Source organism: Bufo bufo, chromosome 8 (assembly GCF_905171765.1).
Source record: "Bufo bufo chromosome 8, aBufBuf1.1, whole genome shotgun sequence".
NCBI classification, from domain to species: domain Eukaryota; kingdom Metazoa; phylum Chordata; class Amphibia; order Anura; family Bufonidae; genus Bufo; species Bufo bufo.
Window position 1 is genome coordinate 212,099,087 of NC_053396.1, and position 19,031 is coordinate 212,118,117.

The 19,031-nt window shown below is 41.2% G+C and overlaps 1 protein-coding gene across 2 annotated transcripts; it reads right to left on the reverse strand.

Annotated features, from left to right (window-relative positions):
• Positions 1-618: 618 nt before the first annotated feature.
• Positions 619-15,748, reverse strand: LOC121009229 (peptidoglycan-recognition protein SC2-like). Of its 2 annotated transcripts, none has more exons than XM_040442204.1 (5): positions 15,658-15,748; positions 14,163-14,250; positions 10,887-11,088; positions 8,293-8,411; positions 619-869 (listed from the first exon to the last, which is right to left on the reverse strand). In XM_040442204.1, exons 2-5 carry the CDS (start codon positions 14,209-14,211, stop codon positions 673-675), a joined length of 567 nt encoding a protein of 188 aa, XP_040298138.1. In that variant the 5' UTR covers positions 14,212-14,250; positions 15,658-15,748; the 3' UTR covers positions 619-672. The 2 variants fall into 2 exon arrangements, with proteins under 2 accessions (XP_040298138.1, XP_040298139.1); XM_040442205.1 differs by lacking the exon at positions 15,658-15,748 and adding an exon at positions 14,959-14,983.
• Between the last annotated feature and the right edge of the window lie 3,283 nt (positions 15,749-19,031).

The following is a 19,031-nucleotide window of genomic DNA, read 5'->3' on the forward strand; positions in this document are numbered from 1 at the left end:
GGTATGTGCGAACACAAAAATCCTTGTTTCCCGGCAGCAGTAGTGTAAACGCGATCTGTTGCCGGAAAACAATGAGTCATTATGGGGAAGAGTGATAGCGTTAGCGATCGCTCCTCCTCATCTCTGGGCAAGCAGCAGATTGTTGGGAAGGAACGCTTCCCTCCCAACAATCTCCCACGGTCATGCTGTACAAGCCACAGGAGGCTCTAATTTTTACGGATTATTTGGATGGATTTTTTTTTTTTTTTCGTCTAAAATAACGTATCTCTGACGGAAATGGCTAAAACTGATGCAAAAAAATGCATAACTGTGCATAATGAATGCTTAAAATACAGGATCAGTTTTTTTGTTTATTTTTCAGTACTTCTGAGAAGAGTGGGAAACTAAATGGTGATGTGAACCCGGCCTAAGTTTCCATTCCACACCTGACTTTTCCCCAGGAGAAGAAAGCATCTATAGATGTTTATTGGTGCATAAAAAAGAATACCACTGAGAGACCATGAACAGCACCTCAAGGAGCTATACAATGGGCTCATTTTGAATGTGTAGACCTAGAGTTTATTATGAATTTTCTATTTTTATGTTTTCACCAGTTGCGTTTAAATAAAGGAGTCACCATAAGTGCAGCGTGCAGCTTTATTCTGCTACAATTCTTGCAGTATGCATTGATCCCTATGGCAATGACTGCTTGCCAGCCTTGAACCTGGGCCATGTTTTGATGTTATTATATAATTCATTTCCAGGACACGCAGTGCTGAAGACATCGAGATGACCCTTCAGGGTGTACTTGTTTTCGATCATCTTGAGGCTGACCCCACATTGGATGAGAAGTTTGGCTGCGTTTATGGCGGCTTGAGATGGAAGACCCTCTGATTGCAGGGGGAGAAAAAAGAAAATGTGAGGTACGGCAGAGGAAAGAGAACAATGTGAAGAATATTCAGTGAAAATTATTTTTTATTTTCTTCTTTTCCTTATGTCCCTGCATCTTCTCCGCAAAAACAATCAAATGATATAACTTTTACATGCCATAAAAACGTGATTGGTTCGTATGTTTCAACCTCCCCCATTCTGGCAGTCGTCTTACCTTTCGCATTCTTTTTTTTTCACGGAAAAAAATACTACTAAAAACCGCATGACAAAAACCATGAATTTTAATTTTTGTGTAGGGATTCGCTCTGGTAGACAGGATAAGTGGACGCAGTATAGAGGCACCAACCAGTTCTTAAATCAAACAGTTCAGTGTTTATTCACACTCTTGGCAAGTTCATAAACAAAAAGTCACATTCAACACAAAAAGTCACCTTGTGATTTTGGTGTTAGTTCACACCCTGTTGGCAGTTCTGCCTCAAAGAGCCCATGAACAGGCTTTAGGGGCCTGTTTCCCCTCACAGTGATCTCAGCCAGGGCCGTCTTTTCGAATGGGCACGCTGGGCAGTTGCCCGGGGGCCCCACTTGCCTGGGGGCCCGCCTGCCCAGTGAACCCACCAGCCAACTTCCCAACCGTCATTTAGCAGCGTTGCCGCCAGGGCCGTCTTTACCAAGGGGCAAAAGGGGCAGCTGCCCTGGGCCCAGTTGCTCCTGGGGGGGCCCAAGGCAGCTGCCTCTTGAGCCCTGCTAGCTACTGCCCCGGGTGTCAGGCTGTCGGCTACACAGGCATCATGATCGTACTGTGTTAATGATCTTAATTCTAGGACCTTAATGAGTTTTGATCTAGGACCTTAATGACATCATTACCATGTGACCAGTAACCTAGCAATTACTGGTCACATGGCTATGAAGTCATCACAGGTCCTATCAGGAGTGTTGCAGAAGTTAACTGTGGAGCTTTTCTGTGTAAAGATTACATCAGAAAAAGGTGACATGGGGTTGTTATTTTAATATACTGTAAACTACTGTATAGTGGGGTGCTGTGTACTGTGTGGGGGGCTGTATACTGTGTGGGGGCCTGTATACTGTGTGGTGGGCTGTATATTGTGTGGTGGGCTATATATTGTGTAATGGGCTGTATATTGTGTGGTGGGCTGTATACTGTGTGTGTGGGGGGGGGGTGGCCTGTATACTGTGTGGTGGGCTGTATAGTGTGGGGGGCCTGTATAGTGTGGGGGGGGGGGGGCTGTATAGTGGGGGGAGTGCTATACTGCTGTACTGTATAGTGTGGGGGGCTGTATACTGTGGGTGCGGTATAGTGTAGAGTGCTGTACTGTATAGTGTGGGGGGCTGTATCGTGTATAGTTTGGGGTGCTGTATACAGTGAGGTGCTGTATAGTGTAGGGGTCTATACTGCTCTACTATATACTGTGGGGTACTGTATAGTGTGGGGTGCTAAACTGCATACTGTGTGGTGCTGTATACTATAGGGTGCTATACTGCATACTGTGTGGTGCTGTATACTATAGGGTGCTATACTGCATACTGTGTGGTGCTGTATACTATAGGGTGCTATACTGCATACTGTGTGGTGCTGTATACTATAGGGTGCTATACTGCATACTGTGTGGTGCTGTATACTATAGGGTGCTATACTGCATACTGTGTGGTGCTGTATACTATAGCGTGCTATACTGCATACTGTGTGGTGCTGTATACTATAGGGTGCTATACTGCATACTGTGTGGTGCTGTATACTATAGGGTGCTATACTGCATACTGTGTGGTGCTGTATACTATAGGGTGCTATACTGCATACTGTGTGGTGCTGTATACTATAGGGTGTATACTATTCTAGTGCGTGATTGTGTAGACAGGGCCCCAGTGCACTGTATTGCCCGGGGGCCTATAATGCTCTTAAGATGGCACTGATCTCAGCCCTCCAAGCCCGGCACAAGCCTCATATCCCAATACAGAGATCCTTTCTGCTAAACCCAGCTGTCTTTTAACCCGTAGAGGACCCGCGCCATACATGTACAGCGCAGATATCCGTGACTTAAGGACCTGTGTATGGCGACTGTGAACAGGCGGGTGCAGGAGATGTGCCCGCCCGATCTGCTGCATGCGCCGGCATCGGTGAAATCAGATGCCGGCGCATTAACCCTTGATGTGCTGTGGTCCGCGCTGACCGTGGCACATGCGATGTTCTCGTGGGTATCGGAGCCGCCATAGGCTTTCCGTGCTGCTATGACGGGGACCCGATGGCATGGAAGGCTTAGGCATGGGGGCTGCCGTCTGGGGGAGAGCCTGTGAGATCCAGCCCACTGTATTACACTTACAGCCAATGCATTCCAATACAGAAGTGAAAAAACAAAGTGAAAAAGAAAAGTAAAAAAAAAAAGTTTTCCCAAAAAATGTAAAGTTTCAAGTGAAAAAAAAAATATATATCCTTTTGCCAAAATAAAGGGAAATTATAATTTTTTTAAATAGGGGAAAAAAGAAAAATACACATATTAGGTATCGCCACGTCCCTCTTGACCATCTCTATAAAACTAACACATGACCTAACCCCTCAGGTAAACACTGTCAAAAAAAAAAAAATTGTGCTAAATAAACCATTTTTTGGTCACCTTACATCACTAAAAGTGCAACACCAAGCGATCAAAAAGGTGTATACCCCCCAAAATAGTACCAATCTAACCATCACCTCATCCCGCAAAAAATGAGACCCTACCTAAGATAATCGCCTAAAAAGAAAAAAAACTATGGCTCAGAGTATGGAGACACTAAAACATAATTTTGTTGGTTTAAAAATGCTGTTATTGTGTAAAACTTAAGTAAAAAAAAAAAAAAGTATACGTATTAGGTATTGCTGCGTTCGTAACAACCTAACAACCTGCTCTATAAAAATACCACATGACCTAACCCCTCAGATGACCACCATAAAAATAAAAATAAAACGGTGTAAAAAAAAAACCTTTGTCACCTTACATCACAAAAAGTGTAATAGCAAGCGAAAAAAGTCATATGCACCAGAAAATAGTGCCAATCAAAACTTCATCTCATCCCGCAAAAATCATACCCTACCTAAGACAATCGCCCAAAAACTGAAAAAACTATGGCTCTCAGAATACGGAGACACTAAAACATGATTAATAACAAAAATTTATTTAAAAAAGTTGACATATTAGGTATCTCCGTGTCCATAATAACCTGCTCTATAAAAATATCACATGACCTAACTCCTCAGGTGAATACCGTAAAAAATAAAATTAAAAACATGTAAAAAAATCCATTTTTTTTGTCACCTTACATCACAAAAAGTGTAATAGCAAGCGATCAAAAAGTCATACGCACCCCAAAATAGTGGCAATTAAACCGTCATCTTATCCCACAAAATTCATACCCTACCTAAGACAATCGCCCAAAAACTGAAAAAACTATGGCTCTCAGACTATGGAGACACTAAAACATGATTTATTTAGTTTTAGTTTATTTTTTAGACATATTAGGTATCGCCGCGTCCGAAATAACCTGCTCTATAAAAATATCACATGACCTAACCCATCAGATGAATACCGTAAAAAAAGTGTAAAAAAAAAAGCAATTTTTTGTCACCTTACATCACAAAAAGTGTAATAGCAAGCGATCAAAAAGTCATATGCACCCTATAATAGTACCAATCAAAACGTCATCTCAACCAAAAAAAAAATGAGCCCCTACACAAGACAGTCGCCAAAAAATAAATAATACTACGGCTTTCAGAATGTGGAGACACAAAAAGATAATTTTCAAAAATGCTTTGTTATGTAAAACTTGTCATATTTGGTATTTTCGCGTCCGTAACAATCTGCTCTCTAAAAATACCACATGATCTAACCTGTCAGATGAATGTTGTAAATAACAAAAATAAAAACGGTGCCAAAAAAGCTATTTCTTGTTACCTTGCCTCACAAAAAGTGTAATATAGAGCAACCAAAAATCATATGTACCCTAAACTAGTACCAAAAAAACTGCCACCTTATCCCGTAGTTTCCAAAATGGGGTAACTTTTTGGGAGTTTCTACTCTAGGGGTGCATCAGGGGGGCTTCAAATGGGACATGGTGTCAAATAAACAGTCCAGCAAAATCTGCCTTCCAAAAATGTATGGTGTTCCTTTTCTTATGCGCAATATAGTGTGCCCGTACAGCAGTTTATGACCACATATTGGGTGTTTCTGTAAACTACAGAATCAGGGCCATAAATATAGAGTTTTTTTGGGCTGTTAACCCTTGCTTTGTTACTGGAAAAAATGTATTCAAATGGAAAATCTGCCAAAAAAGTGAAATTTTTAAATGTTATCTCTATTTTCCATTAATTCTTGTGGAGCACCTAAAGGGTTAACAAAGTTTGTAAAAATCAGTTTTGAATACCTTGAGGGGTGTAGTTTCTAAAATGGGGTCATTTTTGGGTGGTTTCTATTATGTAAGCCTCACAAAGTGACTTCAGACCTGAACTGGTCCTTAAAAAGTGGGTTTGGGAAATTTTCTGAAAGATTTCAAGATTTGCTTTTAAACTTCTAAGCCTTCTAAAGTTCCCCAAAAAATGCAATGACATTCACAAAATGATCCAAACATGAAGTAGACATATGGGGAATGTAAAGTAATAACTATTTTTGGAGGTATTACTATCTTTTATAAAAGTAGAGAAATTGAAATTTGGAAATTTGCTAATTTTAGTGGGGGAGTGGAAGCGTATGTATCGCCATCTACATGCCAAAACGAGTCTTCCTTGATTTTCCAATTGGTGAAGTTCCCAGGTGGTTTATATATAACATTGTCTTACTCTACCCCTTCTTTTTATAAGGAGAAAGAAAATAATGCTACTGTCTCTCTTACATAGTTAATAGGGTTGAAAAAAGACATAAGTCCATCAAGTTCAACCAAGGGATCGATGGGGACGCAAATCCCAGAAGAAAGTGAGACTCAGATTTCTACACGTTTTCAGAAGCATTAATGTAATTTACTTTTAAGAATTCATCTAAACCCTTTTTAAAACTGTCCACTGTTCCTGCTGTGACCACGTCCTGAGGAAGTCTATTCCACAGCTTCACAGTTCTTAAAGTAAAGAAGCTTTGAAGCTTCTGGAGACTGAACTTTTTATTTTCCAGTCGGAGGCAGTGCCCCCTTGTCTTTTGGGAGCATTTTACATGAAACAGCTTTTTACCGTATTTTTTTGTATGGCCCATTTATATATTTGTACAGGTTAATCATGTCCCCCCTTAGACGTCTCCTCTTAAGACTAAATAAATTTAATTATTTTAATCTTTCTTCATAACTCAGATCCTCCATGCCCCTTATCAGTTTAGTCGCTCTCCTCTGTACTTTTTCCAGCTCCAGGGCGTCCTTTCTATGGACTGGTGCCCAGAACTGGACTGCGTATTCCAGATGAGGCCGCACCAAAGCTTTGTAAAGTGGTAATATTACATCCCTGCCCCGCAAGTCCATGCCTCGTTTAATACATGACAATGTCCTGGTGGCCTTAGAAGCAGCCGATTGACATTGTGCTGTTATTTACTCTACCATCCACAAGGACACCCAAACCCTTCTGTATAAGTGACTCCCCCAGTGTTACATCCCCTAGGACATTTGATGCATGGAGATTAATACTACCAAGATGCAGAACTTTACATTTATCCACAATGAATCTCCTCAGGTTATTTATGCCAGAACTGCTCAGTTCTCATGGTGTCATGGCCAGCAAAGCCTTCAGGTGTGGCCTGTTGGAGGACAATTGTGGGGTTTCCAAAATGAGAGAATTCAAGTTAGGCCTCATGCAAACAACCATTGTTTTTGGCCGCATCCGATCCGCCTTTTCTGCAGATCAGATGCGGACCCATTCACTTCCATGGGGCTGCAAAAGACATGGACAGCACACTGCGGCACCTGCAAAAAAAATAGCACATGTGCTATACTCTGACAGTTCTATAGAGGGCCGGAGGTTTCGTTCCGCTAAATGCGAAACACACATGGCCGGTATCCGTGCTTTGCAGATCCGCAATTTGCAGACCACAAAAACAGCTATGACCATGTGCATGAGCCCTTAGTTAAAATTTTTGGTAAACTTGTGCTACACGTGGCCTAAAGATGTCACGGCTGTATGTGAGCAACAATAGTAATTCACAGTACAGAGCAACTGACTGGACCCAGAACTAGGGAGGATAAAGGGTGACCCCTGTCCGACCCTCAACGCTTTCCCTATTCTGCTAAAGCACATGCCCGGATCCAAATGGCGGAACGAGGCATGCCCACGTGCCTAAGACTAATGACCACTGTAACCCCTACAATAGTGGAAGGGGCACGGCCACCAGTGCCCTACTCAGTATATGGAGGGAACCGTGGCCACCTCAGATCCAGTCAGAAAACAAACAGGAATACAACAATGTCTGCAGACTTAGCTGAAGGTGTTGTAGCCGCAGAGAAGACGGATCCAAGGACAGGCTGGCAATATCCGGAGTGCTAGCTGCAGCAGAACACAGGTCCAGTGAACTGATAGCTACAAGTGAAGAAACTAAAGCAAGAGCTACAACTGAAGTGAGAACTATAATCCACATCCTATCATAGGAGGAGGGGTGATATAAAGAGAGGGAAATCAAACACATGAAGAACAGCTGTGGTGAAAGAAACCAAAAGTAAACAGAGTAGTGAGAACTCCTCCCAGCTCTAGTAGTGACATCATCACAGGGGTGGAGAAACAGAGCTGTGAGAACGTCCCAAAGCTCTGGTAGTGACAAAAGATGACTGCCCACCACCAGCCTGATAACTGCACATATCTATATTGGGAACTTATTACTCAATGCTTAGTGCTTATTTGACCCCCCCAAAAAAACTATATTCACCCGAATCTGGTAAATGCAGGGCTATAATACAGGCTGTAATGCTGTACATAAAAGGCTTTAGGTTTAGTGCATCTTGTTTGCTTCCCATAGTGTCATGTTATGGAATACTCTATGTTAGGAGTGGGTGTAGGACCAGGCAAAAATTCTAAAGGTGCCTCTGTGCTTTACTCATGGCCTTTCACACTTCATCTTAGTAGTCTGCTTTACCATATGAGCTAGGAAAGGTGCTTGTGCATTCATTAAACAAGCCCATAGAATGGAGGCCACTGACTGGATGTCCGTCTTAAAAAAAAAAAAATGCATTGTGCTTTTTTACATGACTTCTCTGTGCAGTCTGCAGCACTATTCCATGCAGCTAAAAGACCAGAAAACCTGCTGGATCCTTCTGAGAATCATGGAGACCCCACCATTCAGACCTCCATTATTAGTAATGATGGCATATCATAGTAATTCGCCACCACTTGTTAACGTAGGAAAATGCTTTTAAGAGAAAGAAAAACTGAGTTACTTGGTCCACAACCTTCATGTCACTGATTTCTCAACTTACTCTGAAAGTCTCCAATAAAAGCAATCCCAATGGATATAGAGTTGGAACCTTTGGCATGAGCCCCAACTTTTGACCAGCCACGACCTTCATATATGTTGCCGTCATTGCCAATGAGAAAGCTGTGAAACAATCAGGGAAAATATTTCATTTTGTATTGATCCATTCCATGAAACTTGAAACATCCTATTGCCATTATTCCTCGAGGCTCTGCTCCCTCTGTAACTGATGCATCCTCTGCACTTTGACGGACAGGGCCAGGCAGTGTAGATGTCCTTACACCTGGCCCTGTCAATCAAAGCGGAGAGGGTGTGGTATTTGCAGACAAAGTTGAGCCTCTAAGTGTAATGGCCACACCCCAGTTTCTCCTACAGGCTTATTTGCATATATTAAAACATAATTTTTCAGCCAGGGTACAAATCTGCTGACAGATGCCCTTTAGGGTGCCAGATAATCTGTTGTGTCCATTTCGCAGGATCACACATCCCTAAAGGTCCTACACTGCGTGCAGAATTATTAGGCAAATGAGTATTTTGACCACATCATCCTCTTTATGCATGTTGTCTTACTTCAAGCTGTATAGGCTCGAAAGCCTACTACCAATTAAGCATATTAGGTGATGTGCATCTCTGTAATGAGAAGGGGTGTGGTCTAATGACATCAACACCCTATATTAGGTGTGCATAATTATTAGGCAACTTCCTTTCCTTTGGCAAAATGGGTCAAAAGAAGGACTTGACAGGCTCAGAAAAGTCAAAAATAGTGAGATATCTTGCAGAGGGATGCAGCACTCTTAAAATTGCAAAGCTTCTGAAGCGTGATCATCGAACAATCAAGCGTTTCATTCAAAATAGTCAACAGGGTCGCAAGAAGCGTGTGGAAAAACCAAGGCGCAAAATTACTGCCCATGAACTGAAAAAAGTCAAGCGTGCAGCTGCCAAGATGCCACTTGCCACCAGTTTGGCCATATTTCAGAGCTGCAACATCACTGGAGTGCCCAAAAGCACAAGGTGTGCAATACTCAGAGACATGGCCAAGGTAAGAAAGGCTGAAAGATGACCACCACTGAACAAGACACACAAGCTGAAACGTCAAGACTGGGCCAAGAAATATCTCAAGACTGATTTTTCTAAGGTTTTATGGACTGATGAAATGAGAGTGAGTCTTGATGGGCCAGATGGATGGGCCCGTGGCTGGATTGGTAAAGGGCAGAGAGCTCCAGTCCGACTCAGACGCCAGCAAGGTGGAGGTGGAGTACTGGTTTGGGCTGGTATCATCAAAGATGAGCTTGTGGGGCCTTTTCGGGTTGAGGATGGAGTCAAGCTCAACTCCCAGTCCTAATGCCAGTTTCTGGAAGACACCTTCTTCAAGCAGTGGTACAGGAAGAAGTCTGCATCCTTCAAGAAAAACATGATTTTCATGCAGGACAATGCTCCATCACACGCGTCCAAGTACTCCACAGCGTGGCTGGCAAGAAAGGGTATAAAAGAAGAAAATCTAATGACATGGCCTCCTTGTTCACCTGATCTGAACCCCATTGAGAACCTGTGGTCCATCATCAAATGTGAGATTTACAAGGAGGGAAAACAGTACACCTCTCTGAACAGTGTCTGGGAGGCTGTGGTTGCTGCTGCACGCAATGTTGATGGTGAACAGATCAAAACACTGACAGAATCCATGGATGGCAGGCTTCTGAGTGTCCTTGCAAAGAAAGGTGGCTATATTGGTCACTGATTTGTTTTTGTTTTGTTTTTGAATGTCAGAAATGTATATTTGTGAATGTTGAGATGTTATATTGGCTTCACTGGTAAAAATAAATAATTGAAATGGGTATATATTTGTTTTTTGTTAAGTTGCCTAATAATTATGCACAGTAATAGTCACCTGCATACACAGATATCCCCCTAAAATAGCTAAAACTAAAAACAAACTAAAAACTACTTCCAAAAATATTCAGCTTTGATATTAATGAGTTTTTTGGGTTCATTGAGAACATGGTTGTTGTTCAATAATAAAATTAATCCTCAAAAATACAACTTGCCTAATAATTCTGCACTCCCTGTATTAACCTGCAGATGAAGCTCGTCTGATCGCTCGTCTCTATAATAAATCACTGTTTGACAAACGAGGATTTTTATCCCTGCTAAAAGATTACCATTACCCGATGAATGAGCGTTTGCTCATTCATCCAGTAATCGATGGCAGTATTACACTGCCAGATTATTGCAAACGAGCGTTCATACATAATGATCTTCACTATTATCTTCAGGTGTAATAGGGCTATAAGGCTAGCCTTGACATTTACCCACCGCTGAATAAAATTGAATATAAGTTCATGAGCCTTGGGCAAATATATGCCCCATCACAATGTTCTGTATGTCTTGCCTACATTAGCATAGGCTCTGCTGTCCATACAGGTGACTTCCTGGAAAGTTGCACCATTAATTAGTGCCTATGGGGCATTTTGGGAACTAAATATTTTTATGGTCAGAGATAAAATATTCCTACAAACAGTGTAAAACATGTATAAAATAAAATAAAATAATATCCTCCCATCCCCACCACCGCAGTCACGAATTACAAAGCTCAATACTAACTTGTAACCAATATCACACCATTTATTAGTACGGGTGTGATAGTCTAGAATGTTCCTCAGCTGTGTGGTGCAAGCAGCTGTTGACGTGCAGGTCGGGGTGACTGTATGATGGATGATCACCCAAGGGACCGGAGTTTTTAATGCATCTCTGCAGTTTGTATTTCTTGTACTCCAGGTTGACTTACTGATGATACTGGGACATCCTGGATGTTAGGGAAAAAATTATATTAGAAAGAATTACTGTTTTCTGTTTATTGTCATTAGTGATGGACGAACATCTGCCGGGACGGTTCGCAAACGCGATCAAATGTTCACAAACCGCAAGTTCGCAGCGGGTCCGATTCATTTTAATGGCAGGCGAACCTAAAAAAACCTTCAGCTCATATTTGCTGCCAAGAAATAATTACTAGAAGTGCAAAATAGTCCCACAACATGGACAGTGACGATCTCCATTCATTATTTTTTTCAATGCAAAATATCGGCAATATTATTTTCGCGTACGCGCATGCGCAAATGCACTATACAGTACCCAAATGCACTATAAAGAAAGTATATTGGTATATAACACCTCGCTTCAATCCGTTTTTTGGGGACGACGACTGGTATATCACCAGTAAAAAATGATTTTTTCCAATAACGCTTGTCCCTCTATATACCTGCAGTATCGCAGCAGAACCGCACACAACTGCCGCACAATACAAATGCACTATAATATACCGTCTAACATAGAAAGTATATTATAACATTGTACAAGGAAGGCAATCCATTAGAATATACATGAAGATAAAACGTAACCTTTAATAATGTTACTATGAGGGTCCATTCACACGTCCGTTAGTGTTTTGCGGATCAGCAAAACACGGACACCGGCAATGTGCATTCCGCAATTTGTGGACCACACATCGCCGGCACTATAATAGAAAATGCCTAATCTTGTCTGCAATTGCGGACAAGAATAGGACATGTTCTATTTTTTTGCGGAAACGGAAGCACGGATGCGGAAGTGCGGATCCGCAAATGCGGATGCGGCAGCACATTCCGGCCCCATTGAAAATGAATGGGTCTGCACCCGTTCCGCAAAATTGATTTATTTTGGCCATCTGCAGCTTTTGAAGCATTTTTTCTCGTGTTTTTGGACACAGTCTGGTTTACCATTAGTGTCTTCTTTATAGTGTTCTCCCCTGTATAGGGGGTGCTGTCAAAGCTTCTGAAAAGCACGCCAAAAGCTCCAACATAGTAAAATAGTAACAGGGGGTCATTTATCAAACAGAAATCCGCCTAAATTAAGCGTATTTCTGGCGCAGATTGCGTTGCAAAGGTCCTTTGCACAGCTATCTGCGACTTCTCCCCACTCGCACCAGGTCTAAAAAAGGGGGCGCGACGTGGGCGGAAAAGGGGACAGCTGGTAGGCCCATCTCATTTACCATTTTAAATTTTTGGAATAGAAAATGGTCTAAATGTATGACAGCAAGGAAGCTGTCTTACATTTAGAAGTAGCGGAGGATCCACAAAAGCCAGTAAACTCTTCATAACTCCGGCGGATCCACTGCCAGGTATAGGGGTTATTAAGACCGGCGTCTTAATAAATGTTCCCCATAGTTGGTAAGGCTGAAAAAAGACATCTGTTCATCCAGCCCTTTATCCTGCAAGTTGATCCTGCTGCTTTTTTTTTTTTTAAAGAAGCAAGAAAGACAAAAATAAAAACACCCAGTGAGGCTACTAGCAAAAAATCTGTATCTGATTGGTGGGGGTCCGGCACCTGGGAACCCTGCTGATCAGATGTTTGAGATGGCAGAAGGAGATGTTTGAGATGGCAGAAGGGCTCACAGTAGTGCCGCAGCCTTCTGTTAGCTCACCCAGCACAGCGCCTTACATTGTATAGAAGCTGTGCTTGGTATCGCAGCCCAGACCCATTCACTTCAATGGGACTGAGCTGCACCTAAGGTCATGTTACCGATGAACGTGACGTCACATGGCCTAGGGAAAACTGGAGAAGGCCACAGCGCTACTGCGAGTGCAGCTGCTTCTCAAACAGCTGATAAGTGGGTGGCCTGGATGGAAAAACTAAGGAAAAAAGTAAGAAATTGCCATTATTGTGTGTCTCATGCAAATTGAGGAAGTAGCAGGTGTTACTAAGATCTGCAGATGATCAAATTTTCAAGCAACTAGCTCCAATATGAGTCGTGTGCAAGAGCCAAAGGTTTGGCCACATAACATATTCTCTGTGGATTTTCTGCAATAGAATTGCAGCAGAAAATCTGAAGCATATACAGTAGCAGCTAAGATTTTAAAACATTTAATCCACGCTCTAGATAAAATTTCCACAATAGATTTTTTGGCCCTCAGTACAGATTTTAAATCCAGAGGAAGTAACTTTATGCTCCGGATTTCCGCTGCTTGTTTCACCCTTGCAATTCCAAAGGGGAAATCCACAGCAAATACATGTCAAAATACACATCTAACTACTCTTAATACAGTATAAAGTGTTCCTTCTTGGGCGGAAGGAACGACTCCTCCGACACTCTGAGCAGTGCTTTGGTGATTGGGTGGTACATACTGCATTGCCCATACCACAAGTGAAATGCTTAAGCTGGAGCTATACCTATACTTTTTGTAGTGCTTTTAATAGATTTTCAATATTGAGCTCTAGCTGTAGTCCAAAGCAATAAATTGATTTCTATGCAATCACTGCAGCTGTCACTCGATAGTTAAACTCAATCAAAAGTGCTACAAAAAGTATAGGTGTAGGTCCAGCCTTAGTAACAGTGAATGGGTCACATAAATTAATAACAAACAAAAAATCATGTTTGTTAGCACGGTAGCCCATGCCCGCCGCTGTTCCACTCTCTTGCACTCTCTTGGGAGGAAACGGGTGAAACTCTACTCATCTTCCCACTCCTGTCTGGCAGCATAGACCACCTGCCTCTCTGCCTGTTTACCGATTCTGACCCTCCGCTGCCTGCTTGCCTTGGACTAATTTTACAGATTTGCGTGAACTCTGCCTGCCCTGACTACGAGTATTGCCTGATCCTTCAGTGCTTCACATCAGTGTCTTTGACTTCTGTGGGGGTCAGCTGCCAACCACACTGGCACAATTCCAAGTAGTCTGGTTGCACCCCTGCAGCAAAATCCAGGTCCCTGTACATTGGTTTTAGGGTTAAAAGCAGGGGACTACCAGAATAACGCCCTAGCCCAAAGTGAAACTGGTTGGTTGGCACAGTGGTTGCGCAACCACTTTCCATAACAGGTTTCAATAGAAGATATGAACATTACCTACCATATGCCATAACGCAGGCGGCCGCCAGGAGTAGAATTAGACGAATCATAGTGAATGCAAGTTCAACACAGTAAAGTTATCTGAGAGACTGAACAGACAGATGTTACAATAAGTGATCAGATATCAGGTTTTTTCACATCATGTTTGTGATTTACGTTCATTGTATGTACTCAGAAAGCTCATAGGAATTTACTGGTTTGGACTACAGCTGTCACTCAAAAAAGGCTATAAAAAGTCTAGGTGTAGCCCTAGTCAGTATAAGATGTAATTATATAAACTGCAATACATTTTATAATGAATTGCTTCTGTGGAAAATACACTGCATCATGAAACTACCATACGGCAGAACATGGGGTCTATAATACTGACCCAGAGGGATTCTGTTGCACTATACAAAGTCTGCACAGGTCTTAGGCTGTCCATACATGGTAAGCTTTTGATTTTCCAGATGCAGTTTTGAAGATAAAACCAGGTGTGGATCGAAAAGGCAGAGGTAGTATAAAGTACAGATTTTACTTATCCTCATGTTATATATCTGTAAAGAATAAATTAAGGCAACTGCACGTACTGTAGATTGCTTGAAAACGTTTCACTCGTTCTTCCAACGAGCTTTCTCAATTCTGAGTGACTGTACAAAAATTCTGGGAATAAATATGTAACTGAATCCACATCTGGTAATTATACCCAGCATTGGGTCAAAAGTGTTGATGCCATTATCCTAATTGGAGTCAGTAGGTGATAAAGACTTCCCAGAAAAAGGTGTCAAGACAGCATTGTATGTGGCAGACATACTTACATCTAAAAGGAACAGGTCACACCTTTGAAGACAGTCAAGTACGTGTTTTGGATAAGGAGGCCGATTGGTACAAACGAGGCGTGAAGGAGGCCATCTACGTAAAAATGGAGAAACCAAGCTTGAATAGAGGTGGAGGGGTTAGACATCTATTGTCTTCCACATACAATGCTGTCTTAACACCTTTTTCTGGGAAGTCTTTATCACCTACTGACTCCAATTAGGAAAATGGAATCAACACCTTTGACCCAATGCTGGGTATAATTGCCAGATGTGGATTCAGTTACATATTTATTTCCAGAATTTTTGTACAGTCACTCAGAATTGAGAAAGCTCGTTGGAAGAACGAGTGAAACGTTTTCAAGAAATCTACAGTACGTCCAGTTGCCTTGATTTATTCTTTACCGATATTTACCATGACCTGGATAAATGAGAACCTTCACAGACTTATCCTCATGTTGGAATCCATATCTGATTTTACATTCAAAACTCCATCTAAAAAACCTGATCATCTACAGGCACCTTAAACGGTCTCTAGATTTTGTCAGGTGGAAACTGTTTTTGCAATGATCTTGTGGAGCCGTTTAAAATGGAATTGTTGCCATGTTTGCTGCAATAAAATGTCTTCTTATTGGAAATAAATATTGATTTAGAAAAAAATCTTTAGATATAGTGAATGTGTTAGATTGCAATGTGACTCACCTTTATGTAGAATCTCTTCTGATATTGAGAATTGGTGCTCTCATCATCCTTTATATAGACCTGAGAGCTGGCACTCAGTGTACTGTAGATAGGGAGGGACACTGGTTTACGAGTGTTATCTGGCTGTTACAAAACTCAAGAACAATTATTTGCATACGGCATTATTATTATTATATGGAATTGTTCATAATGGCACACATGTCTGTGGATGATTATTCCACTTCCTTCTGCATGAAGATATAATAACTGGACAACACCCTGTATTTTTGTAATAGTCAATTAATCCAATAAACCAAAACAGCAACAACAGTGAACCACAGAGAGGTGATGTGAATAATACCGAATATCTCATGACAATGGAATCTGTCAAGGTTAGGGTATATTAGGCAGCAAATGAACAGTCAGTTCTTGAAATTGATTTGTTAGAAGCAGAAAAAAATGGCCAAGTGTCCGGATCTGACCGACTCTGACAAGTGACAAATTGTGATGTCTACTGTCTAGACTTCCGAGTCAGTTCATCTTCAAAACGGTCAGTCTTGTAGGGTATTCCTGGAATGCAGTGGTTAGTACTGACTAAAAATGGTCCAGGGAAAGCCAGACTCACTGATGTGCATGGGGAGTGCAGGCTAGCCCGTCTAGTCAGATCCCATAAAAGAACTACTGTAAAACTGCTGACAATGTTACTGCTGATTATGATAGAAAGAGGTCGGAACACACAGGCCATCACAGGTTGCTGCTTATGGGGCTGCACCACAGAAAGAAATGGACCATCCATGGGGTAATAAAAAAAAGGTGGACTGGTCTGATGAATCATGTTTTCTTTTACATCATGTGAGCAGCTATGCATTACTTATCTGGAGGAGAGATGGCACCAGGATGCTCAATGGGAAGAAGATAAGGAGAGGCAGTGGGACGCTCTGCGAATTGCTCTTTTAGGAAAGGCTTGGTCATCGCATTTATGTGAATGTGACATGCAGCACCTACTAAAATATTGTACAAATAAGTACCTCCTTTCATGTAGTAATAGGAAAATGAGTGAGCACTCATACACTTGGCAACCAGATTGACATGTGCAGAAAATATTTATTAAATCCCCATAAAATACAAGCAATAAATTTTATAAGAACAATGTAGCAATAATATACAACATTACAGTCACATATATTGTGGTAGATATGATCGACACTATATTCATATGACTCAATAGTGTCGATAAATTCAATAATATATATCTCACCAAAAAACTTCAAGTATATGCTGTTATTTGGGAAAGAGGGGGTATTATCTTCTAGCGCTCTATCCCAATTTGGGAAACTGAATGTCACTGAAAATGTTGTAGGTGTATTCACTGGGAGCGCAATATGTTCATAAAGTGTCCACAGGAATCCTGATAATGTGAAAAGTCTCTTATAGCATATCCTTTTAAGCTCGATATGAGCTTTGGATTGAAGAAAACTTTAAATCGATGTTTGGCTTACCGTCTAGCGTCTGCTGTCTCCCTATTGCTTCAATGGAGCTTTAAATATTTGCCGGCTTATTCAGTCGCTCCATACAGCAAGCTGGTTTAAATTTCGCGGGAGTTCCAAAGATCCACTCTGTTCCGCAATTTCCTTTGGTGCAGCTTTCGACGATAAGAATAGTTAATCCTTTACTGTAGAGATTTTCTTCTGTATGGCCATACAGTATTATCAGAGGCTTTTCAATGCAGGTACATCACTTGTTTCACCATACGCGTTACGGGTAGATTCACTCTCCCTTCCTCAGTGGTCAAGTGTCTGCCTGCTCTGCCTCCATTTTTATCCATTCCTTTAATTGCTTCCCAAATCTTGGACACCTGTTGTTCATGCTACTCCCAGTTTGCCAGGGAATCCTCCCACATAATCAGGGGCTAATTCTATACAGCCTTGATTTTGAATATTTTTTTTTTTTCTCTTGCAGTTTCCATGCGTTTTTTATGCGTTTTTTTTTTGGCCCAGATGTCCCAATTGGTGTGATATATCATTGTGTGAAATATAAACTTGATATCTGATTGCTAACACTTATAAAATGACTTTTTATAATAAAATATTATTAAAAAATTTTCAAGATTAAAATATCAATATAAGAATATAAAATAATAAATGTGAGGAATCTTGAAAGTTTCATAGAGAATCCTAGAGTTTGATACAATTATTTGGATTTATTCGGATTTGATAGAGAAAGAAGGGTGGGTATCTCGGAGCCAAGGACACGTCGCAGCGCCGATAAACGGCCTAGCATGCGACGTTCCGTCGACCACGAGACACCCAACCTACATAAATCCAAAAATTTCCAACTCCGAATTAAGGCCTTTCGGTTGTAGAGATCCAAATTCATAAATGCGTCTGGATTCTATCCTAGACATGTGTTTGATAAAATCCCCGCCTCTCCAGTGTTTCTCCACCTTCTCCAGTGCCGTAAACATCAGGCTCGATGGATCCTTATTATGCATCTCTTTATAATGTTTAGATAGGGAATATTTATCATAACCCTTCCTGATGTTGGCAATATGTTCGGCCACTCTTTTTTTGAATGGCCTCTTAGTACGTCCTATATACTGTCTGTTACAGGGGCACTGGAGAAGGTAGATAACTCCACTGGAGTCACATGTAAGACAATCTTCTATCTCCCAATTAAAATTGTTCTGAGTCGAGGGGACATTAGTCGTCAGGCGGGGTTTCTTATTCATTCTACAACCCATACACCTTCCACATTTATAAAAACCCTTCAAACTCAGCCAAGTTCCTGAAAAACTCAACTTATTCTGTTTCCACAGTTTTACGGTAGGGGCCACCTTGATACCTAGATTGGGTGCCCTAGTGAAGGTAATCGTTGGAACAGTCGGGAGTAAGTGTCCCACAATTTTGTCATTCAACACATGGTGCCAATGGGTTTTAATAATTTTCTGAATCTTCCTATAATTCTAATAAATGGAAGAACAACTCTTATGGCTTCTTTATTTTGTGTTTTATCTTTCTCATTATCTATCTCATTTTTATCTTTATTTTCCTCCTTATTAAAGAACTCTCTTCTATCTAATTTCCTAATTTGGTTGAGTGACTCCTCCACTAAGTTTTCAGTATATTCCTTCTCAATAAATTTTCTTTTCATCTCAATGGCTTCCATCTCAAAAGTATGTCCCTCTGTGCAGTTCCGCTTGATCCTACAGAACTGACCAGAGGGAACATTTGTCAGCCATTTTGGCAGGTGACAGCTAGAAAAATCAATATAACTATTTCTAGCTGTGGATTTACAAAATGTCTCACATATATATTTATTACCAGATTGTGTGATTAATAAATCCAAGAATTCGGTGCTCTCCTGTATGTTTGAGGTAAAGACCAGATTTAAATTAT

What these genes read in the sequence shown, in the direction of transcription:
- LOC121009229 (XM_040442204.1), bottom strand. Translation starts at nt 14,211, where the DNA reads ATGATTCGTCTAATTCTACTCCTGGCGGCCGCCTGCGTTATGGCATAT. An exon ending in TGGTGTGATATTGGTTACAA is followed by an intron (nt 8,412 to 10,886) that starts GTTAGTATTGAG and finishes ATTGTTTCACAG; the next exon opens with CTTTCTCATTGGCAATGACG. An exon ending in TTTTATTGGAGACTTTCAGA is followed by an intron (nt 870 to 8,292) that starts GTAAGTTGAGAA and finishes CCCTGCAATCAG; the next exon opens with AGGGTCTTCCATCTCAAGCC.